General features: G+C 39.2%; 1 protein-coding gene across 1 annotated transcript; it reads right to left on the bottom strand.

Annotated features, from left to right (window-relative positions):
* Positions 1-624: 624 nt before the first annotated feature.
* LOC110068752 (uncharacterized) lies at positions 625-3,639 on the bottom strand. Its single transcript, XM_089279487.1, has 2 exons — positions 2,984-3,639; positions 625-1,496 (listed from the first exon to the last, which is right to left on the bottom strand). Exons 1-2 carry the CDS (start codon positions 3,613-3,615, stop codon positions 923-925), a joined length of 1,206 nt encoding a protein of 401 aa, XP_089135613.1. The 5' UTR covers positions 3,616-3,639; the 3' UTR covers positions 625-922.
* Between the last annotated feature and the right edge of the window lie 15,263 nt (positions 3,640-18,902).

Here is an 18,902-nt window from a genome sequence, read left to right as displayed (position 1 = left end):
ATTTCCCGTAAAGACCTCACTCTCGGGACCTCACTCTCCCTTCTGAATTAAGTAAAGTCATTCTAGTCGTAATTCGAAGAGGTCAGATCTAATGATTGCCTGTTTGAACCTAGACATCCTTCTGTCTTCAATTGGGTAAACCTTTTAGTCTGACCCTCCGTGCAAAAAGCTCCCCAAACCCGCCATTCCTTGCCGTTAATACCCCCACAAAATTACTTTTGCGATTAAGTGTTTGCGTTTTTCTTGGGATTAAGGGAAAGATCTTTTTTATTTTTCTTCTGTCTTCAATTGGGTAAACCTTTCAGCCTGGCCCTCTGTAAAAAGCTTCTCAAATCCGCAACTCCTCACCGTAAATAGCCCAACAAAATTACTTTTGCGATGACGGATTTGCGCTTTTCTTGGAGTTAAGGGGAATATTTTTTATTTTTCTACTTCCAAACTAAGTTTTGGGGGGTATACTGTTTTGAGAATATAGAGAAGAGCCCAGTGTAAGAATTAGTTCATGTAAATATCTGTTGATTAGGATAAAGGAAGAATGCGAGAGAGTGTATAACCCTGTCAACCCTAGCGATTTTTTAAATTTATTTATTTATTTATTTATTTTTTTTTTTTCATAACGTTGACTTATGAAGTTTAGTTTGAGACTGACAGCTACTTGATCAAGTTCAAACAAAGGAAATCATGGCCGTGACGATGTTCGGTCATCCGATCTTAATTAGCGTGGATTTTTACGATTTCATTTCTCCGTTTATCTCAGCTTTAGTTTCGATTGAGAAGATATATCAAGCACTTTACTCAAGACAGTTGTTGGACCACATTTGCGAACACCTCAGCGTTCGTAAAAAATACTCCGCTACGCGTCGTATTCTCGGTGTGTGTTTGAAAATGTGGTCAAACACGGCGTTTCGTGTTTGATATATTACTAGAAATCTGTAGACTGTTCCTCGTTCCTTTCATCTGTCGATATAACTTTGTTGTCGTTTCCAGTACCTCCCTCTAGTGTTCTACTCCTTAAAGATGATGTGCCACTAGTCTGTGTGTTGCCATTTGTTTGTCTTGTGGGGGTAGCAGGTTGAGGTAGCGTGTAGACTTTATTGCTAAATCTAACTCTTGCTGTTTGGTTCTCCTGATTTCTGCTTGCAGCCCCTTGCCTTCGATTTCCTCTTGGGGCGTCGTCCCTAACGTGCGTAGTTCTTTGCCTGGGCGCATCTGTCAGTAATTGCTTTAACGTCGTCCTATAAGTTGTATTCAGAAATAAGTACACCCATGGTGGATAAAGTACGCTGCACTGTGCCAGTATCTCGAGCGAGAACGCCGCGCGGTGCGTATAACTGTAGTACCCTGTAGCCATGGCAACAACGTTGCCCACCTGACACGGAAACTCAAAGATAAAGAACAACAGGGTCAAGGCGATGACCATATGGTTCAGCTTCCTGCGATACAAGAGGCGCCGTCGTCGAGTTATGTTTTGAGTGTAACGTGAGGCCTTCCAGATTCTGCAGAAGTGAAAAGAAGCACCATGAAATATTCCACCCTGGGCACTGTTATTCATGACATGGTAATAAGTTATGGGGAATTGCTCTGGCCTGGAACGAGCCCAAGACCAGGATAAAATAGACGCGGACAGCTAGATTAAGCCCGACTTACTCGTTGAGTGGGAGGGTGGGTCGCCAACCTTTTCGCTTTCGCGGCCTCGAGTAGAGTGATAGGGTGGAAACACGTGTGAATTATGTTATACTGTTATTTGCATAATCCCCAGGGTATCAGTTACCATGCAAATTGAATTTGCATACGGCAAATATTTGGTTAAAAGGTGGGCTGCGAAAATGAGCAAGAAAATGAGGGACTGGAGAGAGGAATGATGGTCGCTCGTGTTCTCTTCCTGTCTTGTTTGTTTTTTTGTTTTTTTTTCCGTCACAGTTTAACCCACAACCTGTGAACTGGGATCGAACAGGAAAAAAAAAGTATATGTTGTTTAAACGCGCATGCTCAAATGCCCCTATTTGGTTCGTGTACATTCATGGCAAAAATGAATACCGGAACAGAATAAGCACCGTCAAATGTCCGAGTTGAACGTCCACAATGCCTTGTTTACATACAAACCCCGGAACCCCGCCTTACGACCACCCCGTTAATACGACCACCTCGTTATTACGGCCACTTTATTCTGGCCCGAAAAAAAGCCCAGTCAGTCATTTTCTTATTTAAAGAATCCCTTTAATACGACCACCCCGTTAATACGACCAATTTACCATGATCCGAAGGTGGTCGTATTTACAGGATTCCACTGGATTTCCACGGGATTCCATTTCCGAGTTGTCTTGCCTCTCTTTCTATCAACTATTCATATGAAAATGTGCTCCTACGGGTTCAGTTAAATGTAAATCAAACTCATTTTCATACGACGGGCTTTGCACAAGGACTCGTTTTTGAAAGAGAGGCACAAACGAACTCGGAGATCGCCAATTTCACAATGAAGCTCTCTGTGGCTACAGATGAGACTGTCCTCTGAGGTCTGCGGGCCTTTCCACCGCGATTTCTTGGCAACCTGTTCGTGATAAATTCCCCATCATCAGCCCTTCAGCCCATACAGTGTCAAATTCCCCGTGATAACGCCCTCACTAGCCCTCCCACGTGGTGTGAAAATCCCCATCTAACATACCACTGATTCTATGTTGCGCACCGCATCACAGATCGACGAGTCAGATGTCCGCGGTATACCCTGGGGATGTTAGCGTCTTAACTTTATCGTTGCACAAATCGTGTCGTATCGATTTGAATGTTATTTCCTGTTTGCGCTTCTTTCTATCTTTTGCGTCTAAAGATGAACCCACTGATTATATGAAGTGAATTAAGTACGTTTATGTAAATTTGGTAATTCCCAAAACTCCCCAAAACACCATACCCTTTACATGGGCGGGAGACGGGGATGTGTCTAGTATATGACTTACATAAGGGAGTACCTCACCGGGTATCTACTGACCTCGCACAATGATATTGCATCGCTAAGCATATTACCATAGGCAGCAGTAACGTTGTTATGGCAACAAAAGCATTGTAGAGGAAAAGGAGTTTTCCCCTAGAGGTCCAGTTTAAGTTACAAGTCAATTGAGAGGCGGATAGCGCAGTCAGGCTGTCTTTAAACAGTATCGGAAAGCTCGTCAAAATGGAATACAGCCACGACACTGAGAAAATAATTATATTCGATTTTCTTGTCATCTGTTGAGGTAATCCACGGTCACATCGATCTGATACCAGTTTTGATACAATGTTCATAGCGCACAGTGTTGACCAAAAGGCATTTTTGGAGAGAAGACCAGCAAAAGTCACCCAGTTGCACAGGTATACAGCCTGCGTGTTGTTCCTCGTTTCCTTTTTAAAATCCGTACCCAATGTGACGGCGTAGCCTCCGATCGATAACAATAAAGAAATCACGCTGATGTTGATCATGAAAGGGGACATAATCCTTCTTCTCAGGCGGCCCTGGAATAAGGTGAACAGAGCGGAAATGTGGCACAATGTAGCCAGTACTACCACAGTCATGGAGATGTTGACGTAAATTATCAATAACGAGCTGGAGGTCTCTTGAACGCTGAAGGAGCTCGAATTGTTCATTGCACCAGTGGTTCTCAGGGGGCTGATCTGTTGGATGAAAATAAAAGCAAAGTGTAAATGAGTAGAAGTCTTCTTTCTCGCAACGTGTGTGCGCCTTCGTGGTGCGCCAATCAATTTCGAATGTAATGACACGCAGTGAACGCTCGTTTATTTATTAAAGGAGCTCAGTCATGGTATTTTGGCCTCGTACAAATGATTACCTTTCAACTGAAGGAAACCTGAAAATAAAAGTTTAATAAGACAGAAAAACACCAAAGTGATAATAAACCAGAAAGAAAGAAAAGATGTTTAACGATGGAGAAGATTAACACGGATAACAAACGACGAAATTGAAGAATTAAGGCCAAACTTTTCAAGATGCACAAACAGTGACGTAGCTCCTTTAACCACTAAGGTAGTAGCAAAACTACAAGAAGCAAAGAAAACCAAGACTCTGGAGGATAACCCGAATGAGGAACTTGAAAACAATTAAGCTTGCAGAGTTCGCTCGCGTCAAAGTTCGTCGATCTTCTGATTAGCATGAATATAGAATTTGATTTATTCTGTCTGTTTGCGTGATAGGGTAGACCAATGACGTCTGTATCTTTATGGTTTACGTGAGAGGAACACGCGTACTTTCGGAAAAATACAAGAGAGGTTTTCTGTCTAAAAATCGTGAATTTTTAGCCTATGGTATGTGAGGTGTCAGTCGCACGTGCACTGTACGTTTTCAACCTCTGAAGGCACCCACCGTGTTTAAATAAAAGATGTTGTTGCTGTTGGCATCGATAGTTAGAGAACGGCTTCACATTTCGAGTAGTGCTCCTTTTAAACTTCGCACAATCATTAAATTCTAGACATAACTGATTGAAAATGTCAGATAAAATAATGCCGCGAGCGCACTGAGATCAAACTGAACCTCAGGCCTTTTCAACCAGCACTTAAATTGATAATACGTCTTGTTTTCCTTGATAGATGAGGTTCAGTATATCATTAAATGCGATCTAGCCGGTTCTTCATTGAGTAGCAAGACAACGAGACTAAGACTTTCATTCCCTATAAAAATCGATTTCCTTTGTTAAATTTTCCGAGTGTCGTGCAGTAAAAACGTTAGGGACAATGCAAGGATACTTATGTTATATATTATCAGTGTATTAACATAAAGGAAAACCTAAGCTAGGCAATTGAAATTGCTTTTAAAATGATCAATCTATGCTCAAGTCATGGGGATGGTGGAATTACAGACTATTTATCTTACAAACTGGAAAATATAGACGGCAAAACGTTCCGGTATTTAAAGAGTGCGTCGACAGCTCAGGATTAATACCTAGAATACTCGAGGATATCAAAATAGTACCCGCATTGTATTACACTAACCTTGCTATTAACACCGTGGGAGTAAGAAAGAGAGCTAAAGGAACTTAAAGGCGTCGTGAGAGCGTTATAGAATTGAATTTATCTGGTAGTGCTCACTGTAATGTTTGGCAGTTTATCTCGCTGGCTCTTCAGATTAGATTTTATAAACACATTATTTCCAGACCATAAAGTCTGCCGGATTCAATTTGACCAAAATTTTTTGCAGCATATCTAATTAAATTAAAACTTGCGTGGTTAGCTGGATTCCGAACACATATACTTACTTGATGTCTTCAAGCAGGCGCGCCGGACTGGGCATGGATGCACAGTGACCGATTTCCAAAACCCTCGGAAGTGTTTTAAATTTTAACTCTTCCGAAGCCCTCCATCGAATTCTTAAAAAGATGTCCGATTTCCGCAAAACGGTGGAAGCCGGTATGGACTCGCACCCGATCTGGGCATGTTGCTTAATATGCTTATATTTATGCACTAGTGAAAACCAGGAATTGAACAGTGTGATTTGTCCTGTGGCTCAACCGCTTTCGTTCTGGACCGTTTGCACAAATCTTAAATTTTTGTGTGCAGTTGGCGCTGTCTGTCTTAGAAAATAATAATGTAAAGACTGATGAAATATACGGGTAGATGTCGACTCAACTGATCGATGTTTTCACTTCTGGTTTAGATAGGTAAATTCAATAACTAACCTGACTTTAATTGTGTGCTCTCTCCTGAGGACCAAAAACCAGTTAATTCTCGAGGAGCCGATGAACATCACAAATCCGGAAAACATTTGCTAGCTCTGTGCTAGCTACGATCAAACGAGGTTTTTCGCGCTCCCTATTTATTTCCTCTTTGTTTATTAGCGATTGCCTGAAGGCTGGAAAAATATCACATGACGCATATTTGCCAGTCCTTTACGGAATCCGTCCCGCCAATTATCTGTTTATGTTTAGTGCAATAATACAAATGCCGCAATCTAGTTGGCTGAGTTAAGAATGTCTCCACGTCACGCGAACTTTGTTTTTCTTCCGGTAGAATCCCTTGTTCACTCCCAGAGAGCTCTTACTGATCGCAGATTTTCTTAATTCCAGAAGATTTTCCGGTTGTATTGTAAAATTTGGTCACATTCGGCTTTGATCTTAGAAAGTATGCTTATTTGCCTAGAAGTAAATAATGAGCAACTAAAGTCCAGAAAAATAAAAAAAATAAGAAAAAATAGTCTAAATTACAAAGTATAACTATAATATAGTGAGCCATCATACAAACAAGACTTGTAAACTAAAACTAACTTTCCGGCCAGCTTTGTAAAAAGATGGCAGTGTGTCCAAGGATCTTAAGGTGTCAGAAATGTTGTTGCAAGTAACGGCCACGATGTATTTTACTGATCGAAGCCAAAACAAGTAGTATCAGTTTTAGATACTTGAAGGTTGTTGGTCCCTCTTAAATTTTGGCTGTTTGCTCTTTGAACAGGTCTCTTAGTTCTCAGGTGGGTAATTGTTTAATACTTTGAACACGATCATTTAAAAATTTAACATATTTGGGATACGCCGATCATCAAGGCTTGACACGATCAGAAGGGGAGGGGGTAACCTTACAATGGACTAGCATGAATCTCATTCAGGGGAAATAGAGAACCTTTCATTGCTCATGCTAGCATAATTTTTAAGCCATACGGCTCGTGAAGTATTTACCTGGTATTTCCATTCGCATGTACTGAACTAGGACCCGGTGTTAGTGACGTTTAAGATTAAAACTTAAAAACGAAATCCCATAGGAAATCGACCAATTTCAGTTTTTAATGGACAAAAACCTTGTACCAGAGTAATTTTAAGTATATTACAATCCCTTTCGCATTTTTCAAAAGCTAAAGACAGAAACAGTTGCCTGAGATAACACCAAGAACAATTTCCTATGGGAACTCGAGAAAATAAATTTCAAAGTTCAGAGGAATTGTGCAAACACAGATAAAATTTCATGTTTCATATGTCAGTTTCGACTTTTGGTGTTGTTAGAAATGATTTCTTTTGAGAAGATATTTAAAACAGTTGCATATAAGTTTGCAATACGGTGTAAATAATCTCGGTACAAAGTTTTTTTTTTCGCTTGTTACTCGAACTTGTAGTGGATTGCCTCCTAATTTCTGGTGGTTTGAGTTTTTAATAAGGCATAGCCCGATCTTTGTCGATCAGACTTTGCAAGATATATATCACAGCCAGTCTCGGAAGGGCTTCCGTTTTTGTTAGCAGCGATTGTTTGCTTAGATATTAGGTTAGTTCTGTATAACCAAGATATTGGGCCAAACAAAAACTGTTCGATCCACTTAAAACATTTTAGTCAAACTGTCTTCTCACCATAAAATTTTACTGTTAAACTCCAAGGGGTCTTGAGCCATCTCGCTTTTTTTTTATCAGACGTTTTCTTTACACCTCTGGGATTTCGTACGGAGAAAACCTTTAATATAATATTGATTATACCCCTAACTGAAATAGAGCCTATTCGCCAAGCGCAGTTATTTCTATTTATAAGCTTTGAGCTTATAAGACTGAAAAGCGTCGCGTCGTTGAACGAATCCTAGTAACCTTAAGCAATGACGACGCTGACGCCATGGAAGACGCCTAGTAATAAATAGATTTATATTTTACCTTTGAATTTTGGAACTATATCTGAATCTGCTAGTACGCCAATCGGTATGAAAACCTGCTCAAACTACATGTGTACTGCCAGCGATCAATTCCAAGAAGAAATGCGAAAAATTTCTCGTCGTGGCATACGTTCTCCAAATACGCAGAATTTGCGGTCGTTTCACGATGTTGCCGCGAACAACGCCTAGTAAAAAAATGAATTTATATTTTACCTTGGAATTTAGCAATTGTCTAGTCTGTTTAATCCGCTATTGGTCGTTGAGCTTGCTCAAGCTAAATACATAACACCAGCGTTCAACTCCAAATGAAAATACGAAAAATTAACCGCCGTCGTTCGCGTTCTCCAAAATACGCAAAACTTAGTCATTTCACGGTTTTGTTTTGCAGAGGAAGGCAAAGAAACGTATAACAATTTATAACGCACGTGCACAGCCATTGTTCTGTCCATTAAGACTTTGGTTTAGCGACGTTCTCGTTGCCGTTGTCGTCGTAGTTTGCTTAAGCTCACTAAATTATCTTCAACTAAAGATCTCCGTCTTTTATGGTCCATTCAGTCATGGCTACGCAGACTCCGAATTCAGTCTGTCAGCGTATTCATCATTTTTAATCACGATTGTCTCAGTGCAAGAATCTTAAACAACCGTTTTCTCTAGCAAATCAGAACAAAAAGTAACTTAACAAGAGCACATAAGAATCTTTCAGACCTTTTAACACGCATTAATCTAGGCAGGATCCGAGAACGACTGTCATGCGGTCATCACAATCGGTATATCGTAACACTACGGGTTGACCGTTGAGAATTATAACACTTTGCAGTAAATGGTTTGAAGCCAGTTAAGAATATCAGTAGTTCGTATAGTGTGATCGCCCGGGTGAGGGTTTTTGACGATTACTATTGTTAGTGATTCAAAACAGTTCTTTTCAGAGCTGTCTTCACCCGTTCGATCACACTATGCCAACTGTAAGACTTTGTACAGGATTTGTTACTACTGTGGCGATTTTGCCGTATTGATCTCAGCTTAAAATTCAGTAAACATACAAAAAACTTGCTTTTGCTATTTGCTGTGTTCTTTTGCCTATCTTGCGTGTTGTAGTGATGTTTTAGTCAGGAGATATGTTTCGGACACAGCAAATGACAGAATCATTTTAGTTTGTATATTTACTGAATTTTAAGCTGAAATCCCGCAAAATCGTCCCAGTGATAACAAATCTCACACAAAGCCTTATATTTCTCGACGGTTAACCCATAGTTAGTGCCATGTGAACACTACCGACCGCTCAAACTGGAGATTGGGTTGCCTGTGTCACGAGTTGCACTTTTTTCCCACACGAAACAAACTAGTGAGTGAAAGAGACAAAGCGGGAAGCACGTGGCAGTCCGGCTGTTTTTGTGTGTGTTCGTCTTGGCGCTTTTTAGCTGTGCGAAGAGCTCTTGTTTTGCGGTTACCATTTACGGCGTCAAAGAAGAGAACATTTGACTTCGGATTGTTGCCGCCCGTTTCTAAGAACGCCTTTTCAAGCGCTGTATGTACATTATTCAGGTTAGTAGATTTCTTTTCTGTTCTCGGCAAATTCTGACAATGTGAAATCTGAATCGTTATTTTCTGTCTATTTTGAGAAGGGGAACAGCGATGACTTTATTCGGAATCAAACACTGACTGTTCGCTTATTCAGGAAAAGAACAGTTATGACCTCGATAGAAACAGAGTAGATAAAGATATTACTACGAGGAACTTTATAGGTGAAAAATTACTCTTATTTCGATCGCACTGTAGCCGTCATGTTGTGTTTGCTAGAGCCCCATTTCAATAACATTCATATTAGAAATAAATTACCTCATAAATTGAACTCTGTGTTGCTTGTGAAAAGTTAAAAATCTGGCTTAGAAATCAAGACCCACGCCGGCCTTAACTGTTAGTAACGATCGAGGAAGCCGGGTCTTCCTGGAAGGCTGTTAACAAATTTTAGCAAGGATGCTCAAATCTGTGCATAAAAATCATGAATCATTGGAAATGCGTCAAACAGGCTGAAAATTTTGCCCGCAAGGTAAGGGATGTTTTTCCGCCTAAGCAACTGATAAATGAGGAAGTTTGAATTCGTAAGCACGTTGAATTGAAAGAGGAAACCATTTGTCTGAGGTTAAAGATGTCGTTTAAAACAAATGAGCAAAATAATTGTGGCCCACAGTATGATCTGTCCCCCTAAAGACAAAAGTTTCGAAATAATCATATTTTTTCTTCTCTAAATTAGGTTTGGTGGTAAAAAACTGAACCCAGAGAGATTTCACTGAGTACATGTTTTTGTTATTGTACAAAACTAGATTCTGCCGTTTAATACAATAGTTAGAAATCATGCACGCTTTTAAGGAAGATCAGCTATATCTTTCCTTATAAAATAACTGATCATGAGATACTACGCACGCTTTCATTGGTAGATAAGCATGTTAGGATGAGAGTATGTAACACGGTTGTGACGTTTTAGATTCGCGTGTCTTTTTGAGAAACATTTTATATCAGCAATAGAACCCTTTTTCCATGTTTACTTAGCCTCATCTAAACACTTCGGGGTTTGGGAGAATTCTCGAAAGTTACGGAAACCCTTGACTGCGTCTCGGGTTTGCATAACTCTCTCGAATTTATTATTATTATTATTATTATTATTACTACTATTTATGAGGCTATGTAAACACGGAAAAAGTGCTCTATTGCTTAAGTATTCCTTGGCTAGTTACCTCTAGTAATAAGACTTGTGACAGAAAAAAAAGTGTTTCTGTGTTTCGCCTTATTTTTAACTTGGAAAAATACAGTAAATATCCACGAATAAGAATCTAGTGACTTAAGAACCTGATGGCAGAAATTTGCCATTCTAATACCCCAAAATAAAAGAACCTGTTTAGCCAAGCAAGATCAAGCAGGTTCTTCTGTGTGGGTTACAGATAAATTATGATAAACATTTTAACCAAGGAGTGGGACTTTTAGATTGCAAATTTATGTTACAAGAAGATATATAATACAGTTGTGAACACATTATGTTAATTCAAGGGCCAAACCCATGTTTATCTATTGCTGGTTTTCAGTGTCACGCAATTCAAAGTAGATCAAAATCAAAATCAAAACCGGTCAATAGATAAAGTCCAGAATCTGGGAAATGAAAGAAGGTAAATATGCAAAGACTCTCGCCAAAATTCTGGTCACAGCAATTTTTCTTATGCGAGATATGCGGAGAAACTTTTTACCCAAATTTATAGAGATCATTGTATGGAGACGCCATGCTGGTGCCCATCCGTATGGGCACCAACATGGCGGCCGGAAACCAACAGAAACATCTGTCAATGAGTTTTGCTACAAAAGCGTAAATTTATCCCTCGAGGAACTCTAAAACATTAAAAGTATACTTTTTCTAAGACATGAACTGTTCAGAACTGTTCCCCGAAATAAGTCACTTTTTTAGCCATCATGACAGCTCTCTAGGCCGTCATGTCAATGCCGCGTCACGCAAAAGCTTAGAAAGAACCTACTTAGCCCAAACTGCCAATAACTAACCCAGAATACAAGAACCTGTTTTGCCAGACCTCAGAAAATGTAGGTTCTCACACGCGGGTGTTTACTGTAGCATAGGTATTTTTCAAGTTGTAGGTACAACAATAGTAAGTGATATCTCGCGTGAATGACATCGTTTCATGCAAAATATCGTTCAAATATCGCCGATGTTTAGCGATATTCGTCAATTATCGTTTCCATTACTTTAGCACAGTACTGTATTGGGGAAGAATTTCACTCCATCTTTCGCTCCTTCTCTCCTTCGCTTCTCGTGTTAAGAATTATCGGAGGAGGGCTTAAAATGAGAGGGGGAAAAAACGAAGTGTGAAGTAATACATCGAGAGCAAAAGGAGGGGAGGGGGGCGACAATGTCAAGATCTAAACCATTACATGAAAATAAGGTCACGGATCATTTTTCTTGATGCAAAACACAACAGATGCCATTGCAACTGTTTTTGTCATTTCTGTCTTCTTTTCAAGCTGGTTATATAAAAACTCCTAAACTGCCATCTCAGCTGCTGCACAGAAGCAGTTGTACTTAAAAAAGGCTATCAAGTAAGTTTTATCGGTCGGGGAAGTAAAAATGGGTGTTTCCAAATCAACATTCTCGATTTGGTGGACATCTCACAGCTAAGGGTGTAGCCTTTCATCATAGTATCACAAAAAATATTGCAAGCTATTTCACCTCTGTTTTACACAAATTTTCCATTTTTTAGCTTTTCCTTCACCTTTTTTCGCTTTCCTAGGTGGCGCTATGGCAGGTCCACACCAGCCCTAAGGTTGCCATATTCAGACTTCAGTGCCCTATCAAAAAGTATATGTATCTATGTACGGTATGTCTGATCTATCTCTTTTTTTCCTTATACAGGATTTTTGAGTGTATTCATGATGCAAAGTATCCACAGTACATCAGAGAATTGTTTTCCCTCAGATCTGTGGACTATTTTATGAGAGGAACTGATTTCCTCAACCTTCCTAAACCTTGCACTACCACTTATGGTTTGAATTCCTTTACTTACACAGCGGCCAAGTCCTGGAATGCTTTACCTGACAGATTAAGAGCTATTTCTTGTCCCAGTGACTTTATTAGAGCGATTCGACAACATGAATTAATTGGCTAATTGTAATTTCTTTTAAGTTAATAGTTTATTTAATATACATAGTGTTACTTTATTTTGATTTTAATTTTCTCGGAGATACTAGCCTATTTTTGGCTACTCAAAATCTTTTATGTATGTATGTATAGGATATGTTGTTTTGTACTTTTTCTTTGCAGTCTCAAGGTCTCCTGAATCAGCTGGGCAACATTCTCTCCGTGAATGTCAGGCCGTAGCTAGTAACAAGCAAACGAGGCACTTGCCTCAGTCATGATTTTTTGTGTTTCTGTTGTTCAGCAAGTAATAACTGAAACACCCTAAATACCAAGAATGAAAATTTAACCATAGACATTACTGCCTCCGTCATAATTTTGCATAGACATTGCCTCTGTCAATCTTCTTCTGGCTACAGCCCTGAATGTTGACACCGCGAACTTCAGTCCAGGAATGGTGAACGATTGCTACCCATAATACCTTTCGGCAATGTCGCGTACTCTCTTGACGGAGAGCGTTTCTTGAAAAAGCCTTAATTTGAATGCTTTTGATCCGTGGTACACAGGCTACATCAAGTCGGATTGTCAAGTTGTGTTAAAACGTTATTTACTCAAACTTACATTTCTGTAGTACTATTGGTTTAATGAAAAAGTACTTTCTTTCTTCTAATGACGAGACAAGCCACATAAAAATAGTTCAATATGATAGTAATATTTAAGCCAGGAATGGCCTTGTGCGCCAGCCGGGAAAATCAGGGTGACGGACTTCATTTTACATTTATATAAATGTAAACCTTGACCGATAAAATAGCTGATACAATTGATCGCATATTTATAAGGCATACAGATTGCATACCCAAGAGAACAGATTCAAGGAGAAAATCTACTTTAATTTCCCAAATCCAGTTGGGGAGGGGAGATATTTGTTCACAACGCAAAAAGAGGTGCTTAATGCTTTCAGGTCTCCAGGAAAACACATAAGAAGCGTTCATCGTGATCTTTAATACCTATTTCGTCAACATTACATTAGTGCCAATAGTCCGCCTGTAATGAAAGCTGCTTGGCTTAAGAGCACTTGTGTATATGAAGTGGATAGTGCAAAAGGTTTTATCCAATGGAGAATGTTTATTTAATTTTGGTCATTTTTAGTTTGCCTCTAGCCATTTTCTTTTCCTTGTTCTCCGCAGAGTTTTAACATTTCAGGACGCTACCATTTCTAATAATTATTTTAACTGAAAAGATTCGAATTTATGCTTTTGTTTTTAGTGTTATTACATTGCTATCATTATTTTTATAGGTCAAAACTGAAAAAGGGATGCGTGGTCGGTGTTTGTTCTCACCGGTAAACATCGTTCTTTCGATTCATGTGGCCGAATCGACGTTTGACTGAAAAAAATTTATAACAGTTTGTACTCTACAATGTAGTTATTGAATATTCAACGTATAGAGCCAAAAAAATGGTGTTCAATGTCACATCAATTTTCGCAAGGAACTTCAGATGTTAGTTATAGTCTAAAATGTTGACAGCCCGTTGAAAGAGCTAGCTTCGGGCAACAGCACTGAAGGAGTGCTTATCCTTGTACAGAAAGAGGCTTATATTTAATAAAACCCACCGCCCTGAAGCTATTTGGAAATTTTTATTAAGTGTGAAAAATAACAACATTGAAAAATCGTTACAACGAAAATTTGGCGAGTAGCTTAGCCTAAATAATTTCTGTAGGTTCTATGTTCAGTTATTCATTACAATGTTTTTCACTGATGATAGATAAGAAAAGATGTGTTATGGGCTTGCCGGCGACTGTTTACACTTGATATTTTTTAGGCATTTCATTTATTTGCAAAAGAGCCGCAAAATCTATACTAATGAAAGTTTTAGCTTAAAAATTAAAACGGAACAGAAACAAACAGGCGCTTCTCCCTCCCCCCCCCCCCAAAAAAAAAGACAAAGCGTGCTAGAAAAGCGAAATGAAGGAGCCAAATTCTGACAACATTGTTTGAACTTTTCAAACATGGGCCCACTTGACCAAAACGACTCCTGTTTAATGCTACGACGTTTTCGTTATATGAATAATAACTCATCACTTTTTAAAGTTTTTGGACTCTAAATGCCACGAACTGGTCCAAACTAACACGAGCTCGTTTCTTGTAAGTTTCGCCAGAAGCCACTACCTTTAAAAATTAGTAACTTTAAATAGCATTTAACTTATATTGGCAGCGTAGGAAACACCTCCAAGATGGAATTTAAAAAGCTGAAAAGGTCCTTAATACCTGAAAGCTATTGGAAATTGTCTTTATCAATGAATCGCTCGATATCAGAAAGATATGCGCCAGTTTACAGGGACTGCATCCTAAACATTTGCAGTTTAGAATTGTGTGATGATTGTACATAGCAGAAAATACAAAAAAATTGTAGCAAATTATAGTTGTTCATTAATAAATCTGCAAAAAGCAGAGAAGAGATGTTTATCAGTAATTTTAATTTGCAATTGAAACTATTTGCAGCGACAGTTACCATGACTGTGATTCTAAAGGATTTGACACGCGATGCACAGATCCCAGTATCGACACCATTTAAAAAAAGAACTTTCCTGAGGAAAAGTTTGGTTGCTTGTGGTATATCCATACAGCACCCACAATTTTCAATTCGTTATTGCAAATGAGGAAATCAGTGTTTACCCGATGAATATTATAAACATCACAAATAACTTGCTTTAATTTGTAAACATAATTTTATCTTAAAGCTGGAGGAGAAATTTAGCGAGGGTAAAGGTTATTTTCATGCTTCAATTGCTAACTGGAACAAGGTAGGAGAAATTCGACGTTAAAGCGGGTGATTTGGGGCATTTTTTTTTCTTTGTTATTTCCTCGCAGGGTGTACTTGCGGAGTATCTTCATTGCATACTTAAGAGCTATACTAATACCAGAACGCACATAGTGCATCGGAAAAGCTGTTCAGTGTTATTCAAATTCAACAAAACAATATCAAAAACTCTTAAAAGGTCACTGGAGCGACAATGCAATAGTTTGTTTGTGAGATGAGGAATAATCGTACCTAAGAGATGCGCAGTTTTGTCAACCTTGTCCCGCGTTTTCAGTGCAGCAAAGCTTAAGGTTGCCACATCCAATGGGACTCCGCTTGTCAGTCAACTTGGAGTAAGAGTTCTTCTCGGGCACATAGCTACCAACTAACTTCACGATCTGTGTTCAACCACCAGATTCTCATAGAATCTGCTAAAATTAATTGCCAGCGGTCTGTTTTCTCTTCAAATTTTTAAACTACACCCCGTGTCGATGCGTAGAGTCATATCCTTTCATGTGTTATGCTGCCATTACGAGCAATTGAAATTTAAGGCTGGCTCTGACTCGATAATCGCTGCGATATCGTTTGCGTTTACTCTACAAAAATTCAAAAGGTGCTTCCGACTACCAGTTTTCATATGACCGCCATTATTACTACAGACTAAAAGAAAATCCCCGATAGGACCTGGATCAAACTATGCACTGTGTCAGTAGTGTACATGTGTTTTTCACAACGTTTGCTCAAATCTCGGCCTTGTGGTTTCCACAAGATCGTTGAAATACAACTGAGTACTATACTGTAGCAACAGTCGCTGTTATGGCTGAAGAGTTATCTCCGTATAGTCGCAACGCCGGATCGCTGTGCTTTTTTTAGCGATCATTTTTATCGAAACCAGCGGTAATATGTGGAAGACTAAGCAACTTTTTCGTACGTCTTGAATTTTTAAGAAAAGAAAAATTTTTACGGATAATTTTGTCGCATTTTCCCGGTGGCTAGACAAGACCGGGAGAAAGAATAGGGTCGGCCTAATGAATTGTTAGTAGAATAAGCCTTCAAATACATATTTGAACTGAACTAGAAGTTCAACGTTTCATAGCCAATGTAAGTAGCTTATTTTAAGAAAGAGTGAAATACTTACGTCAGGCATACAACTCTAGGTGAACGACTTTTGCCTTCCGCACGACGCTTGAACATGTGCACAAAACCACGGTATCGCAATCTGAAAACCGTGATCGGTGGAGATCCGGTGAGATAGGCAGATTTCATTCCTAATTGCACACTATATTTATGCGGCTCCACACTAAAATGTTTTTTGCTTTGTGTTGCAGTTGAAATGCTCGTTCTGCTTAACAGAAGTGACTAAAATCCTCTACAGAACAGTGTCGAAATGCTTCCATTTAAAAAAAAAAACATTTCTTACATTGGTCATTTCTTTATTAGAAACACAGTGCACGTACTGCATCGTCCAGACTAATTATACATATACTCTCGCATTAAAACAGGAACTTGCAGATGCCGTCAAGCGCTCGATCAGTTCGTCGTCAAAGATAAAGGACAAAAGTAACAGATGGTCAGTGGATAATTCGTTTTGAAGAATAATCTTTCTTACAGTAGAATGAATGTCCGCTTTTGTACTTCGACGTATTATCATGACCCCGAGGAATAACTCTCCACTGAGATGCCCATCTTTATAAACGTAGACAGATCATCCGTAGCAACCATATCGTTCGTCTCTTAATATAATTCGTCGTTCAAGACGTACTGTAGCAGGCAGTTTGTTTTTGTATGTAATTGGTGTCAGCTAGCGCGTGCCCGTCTTTAAACTCAGAGGCACAGTCAGTGAGATACCGTCGTAAAAATACAGGTTCTTCCAGCAGAATTATTATGCCACACCTCTAATACAAAAATACCCCAGGCTTAAGGACGTTCGCGCGAAAATTTTCCAGTCGATAGAGTTTTTCAAAATTTTTACTGCAGTCAGATAATGAGCTACTTGTGTCAGCAATGCGAAAAAAATGGGGGGTCATAGAATTCGTTTCAGATAAAATGTGTGGAAAACTACCCTGATTTTGAAAAATTGGAGCACGTAATTCAACATGGTCTACTGGGGTATATAGTTAAAATATCGAAGATGAGTCAACGGAGACAAACGATCTCAGTCATAATGTGTAGAAGTAGGTCTGTTGCTTAAATAATTCCAAATGTTGCCAACGTTTTTACAAAACTTAACCCTTCAAGAGGCATTTGAAACCGCCGCACAGATAAACAAAGAACTCTTCTAGTCGATAGATTTTCTTCATTTTTTTGCTAAACGTAAAAAATCGGTAGAGAAAATGATCCATCAAAAGAAAAATAGGTGTCACCGAACGTCCAAGATCGTTAAATCTAGGTAAAGCTATAGCAGTGTCCATCTGCCCTATGGTGCGCGCTCGATACATGACGCGGCGTGTACGTGTGAATTTGCGTGAACAGTAAGGATGCGCAGAAACAATTAGCGGGAACGTCCTTAAGCACGGAGGAAAGTCTTACGTCTCCCCAACCTTCGCATGGAGGCAACAGAAAAAAGATTGACAGTTTTTACTTCAACTACGGGGATTTGGTTGTCATTTTTTTCGGAATTTCTTTTGACCGGTGGTATTAATATTTCTAAAACGGTTTCATTCTCAAGGAAAACCTGACTACACACTTTCCTGCTCTGAAAAAGATATATGCTGGCATAACTTCATCTACAGAAACAAAAAATGACAAAAGAATGAACTCACACAATCTGCAATTCGAAATTTTCACGGAATCAAATAAGCTTTCGACAAGAACCGACCATTTCGAACCATTCTGGTTTGTTAAAATCTTTATCAAATTGTGTTAGTTCCGCCTGGTATCCTCATTTTTAATAATTAAAAAAATGACCTTCACTTTGATGCGCTATATCCTACCCAAAACACGACGGCATGGCAACGGCAACGAGAACGATCACCAAACCAAGAACGTATGAATAGATCTACACGAGAATAAAACTACACGCGTTCTAGGCGCCTGTGTACATTTCGTGGCTGTCCTTTGTAAATCAACTACGTGAATATTTAATTTCCAAGTGTTTTGGAGAACGTGAACCACTACGGCTAATTTTTCGTATTTCCGGCATTTTTGGAACTGAACGCATTCACAGGATCTTCAGCAGCGTCAAGGGCCGTAGTTAATAAAAAGCAAATCGAGGCCTTTGCCTCAGTCACTTTTTTCGTTTTGTTGTTTATAGCGATCATAAACACCCTAAATACTTAGAAGGGAATTTAACCATGGACATTGCCTTAGTCGTAGGTTTTTCATGCATATTGCCTCGGTCTCAATTTTCCTCTGGTTACGGGCCTGATAACTGCGAAATTCTGAAGTAAAATACAAAAGCATTTTCTAATAGGCGTCCTCCCTTAGTGTATTGCAAGCTGTTAATCGGCCATGTTAACGGGGTTTGGTTTCCCTGTTGGTATAACACATCGATTCAAGCCTAAGGGAGAAACGTTTAGCACCTCCAAAGCAGGTAAAAGGAAACCATTTTTTCTAGGTCTGTGAATGCCAGTACCGAATCCTTTTTGCATAAGGTTCTTAAATCTGGGGCCTGAACCACATTCTGAAGTTAATACAATTCAATGAAAGCCTTCTAACGGTACCTGGTTCTTGATTCACCCTTTCAGTATCTTAACAGCGTGATCGACACATCGCGTTCAGCTTCCCCGGACCGCATGAAAAGTTTCATGTTACCCATAATGAATCATTTTTACTTAGCTGTAGCTTTTTTCTTTTTCATGCAGAAATTTCTGGCCATTATGTACAATGAGCTTACTTTGGGTTATCGTATTTCCTTAGTTTTTAACGCTATCTTATATAAC

The sequence above is a fragment of the Orbicella faveolata genome, unplaced genomic scaffold (genome assembly GCF_042242905.1).
Source record: "Orbicella faveolata isolate gen_17 unplaced genomic scaffold, um_ofav_v1 contig_47, whole genome shotgun sequence".
NCBI classification, from domain to species: domain Eukaryota; kingdom Metazoa; phylum Cnidaria; class Anthozoa; order Scleractinia; family Merulinidae; genus Orbicella; species Orbicella faveolata.
The sequence above is the reverse complement of the archived record's forward strand: the minus strand, read 5'-3'. Positions and strand labels throughout refer to the sequence as shown.

What these genes read in the sequence shown, in the direction of transcription:
- LOC110068752 (XM_089279487.1), bottom strand. Translation starts at nt 3,615, where the DNA reads ATGAACAATTCGAGCTCCTTCAGCGTTCAAGAGACCTCCAGCTCGTTA. An exon ending in ATGCAATATCATTGTGCGAG is followed by an intron (nt 1,497 to 2,983) that starts GTCAGTAGATAC and finishes TCACTTCTGCAG; the next exon opens with AATCTGGAAGGCCTCACGTT.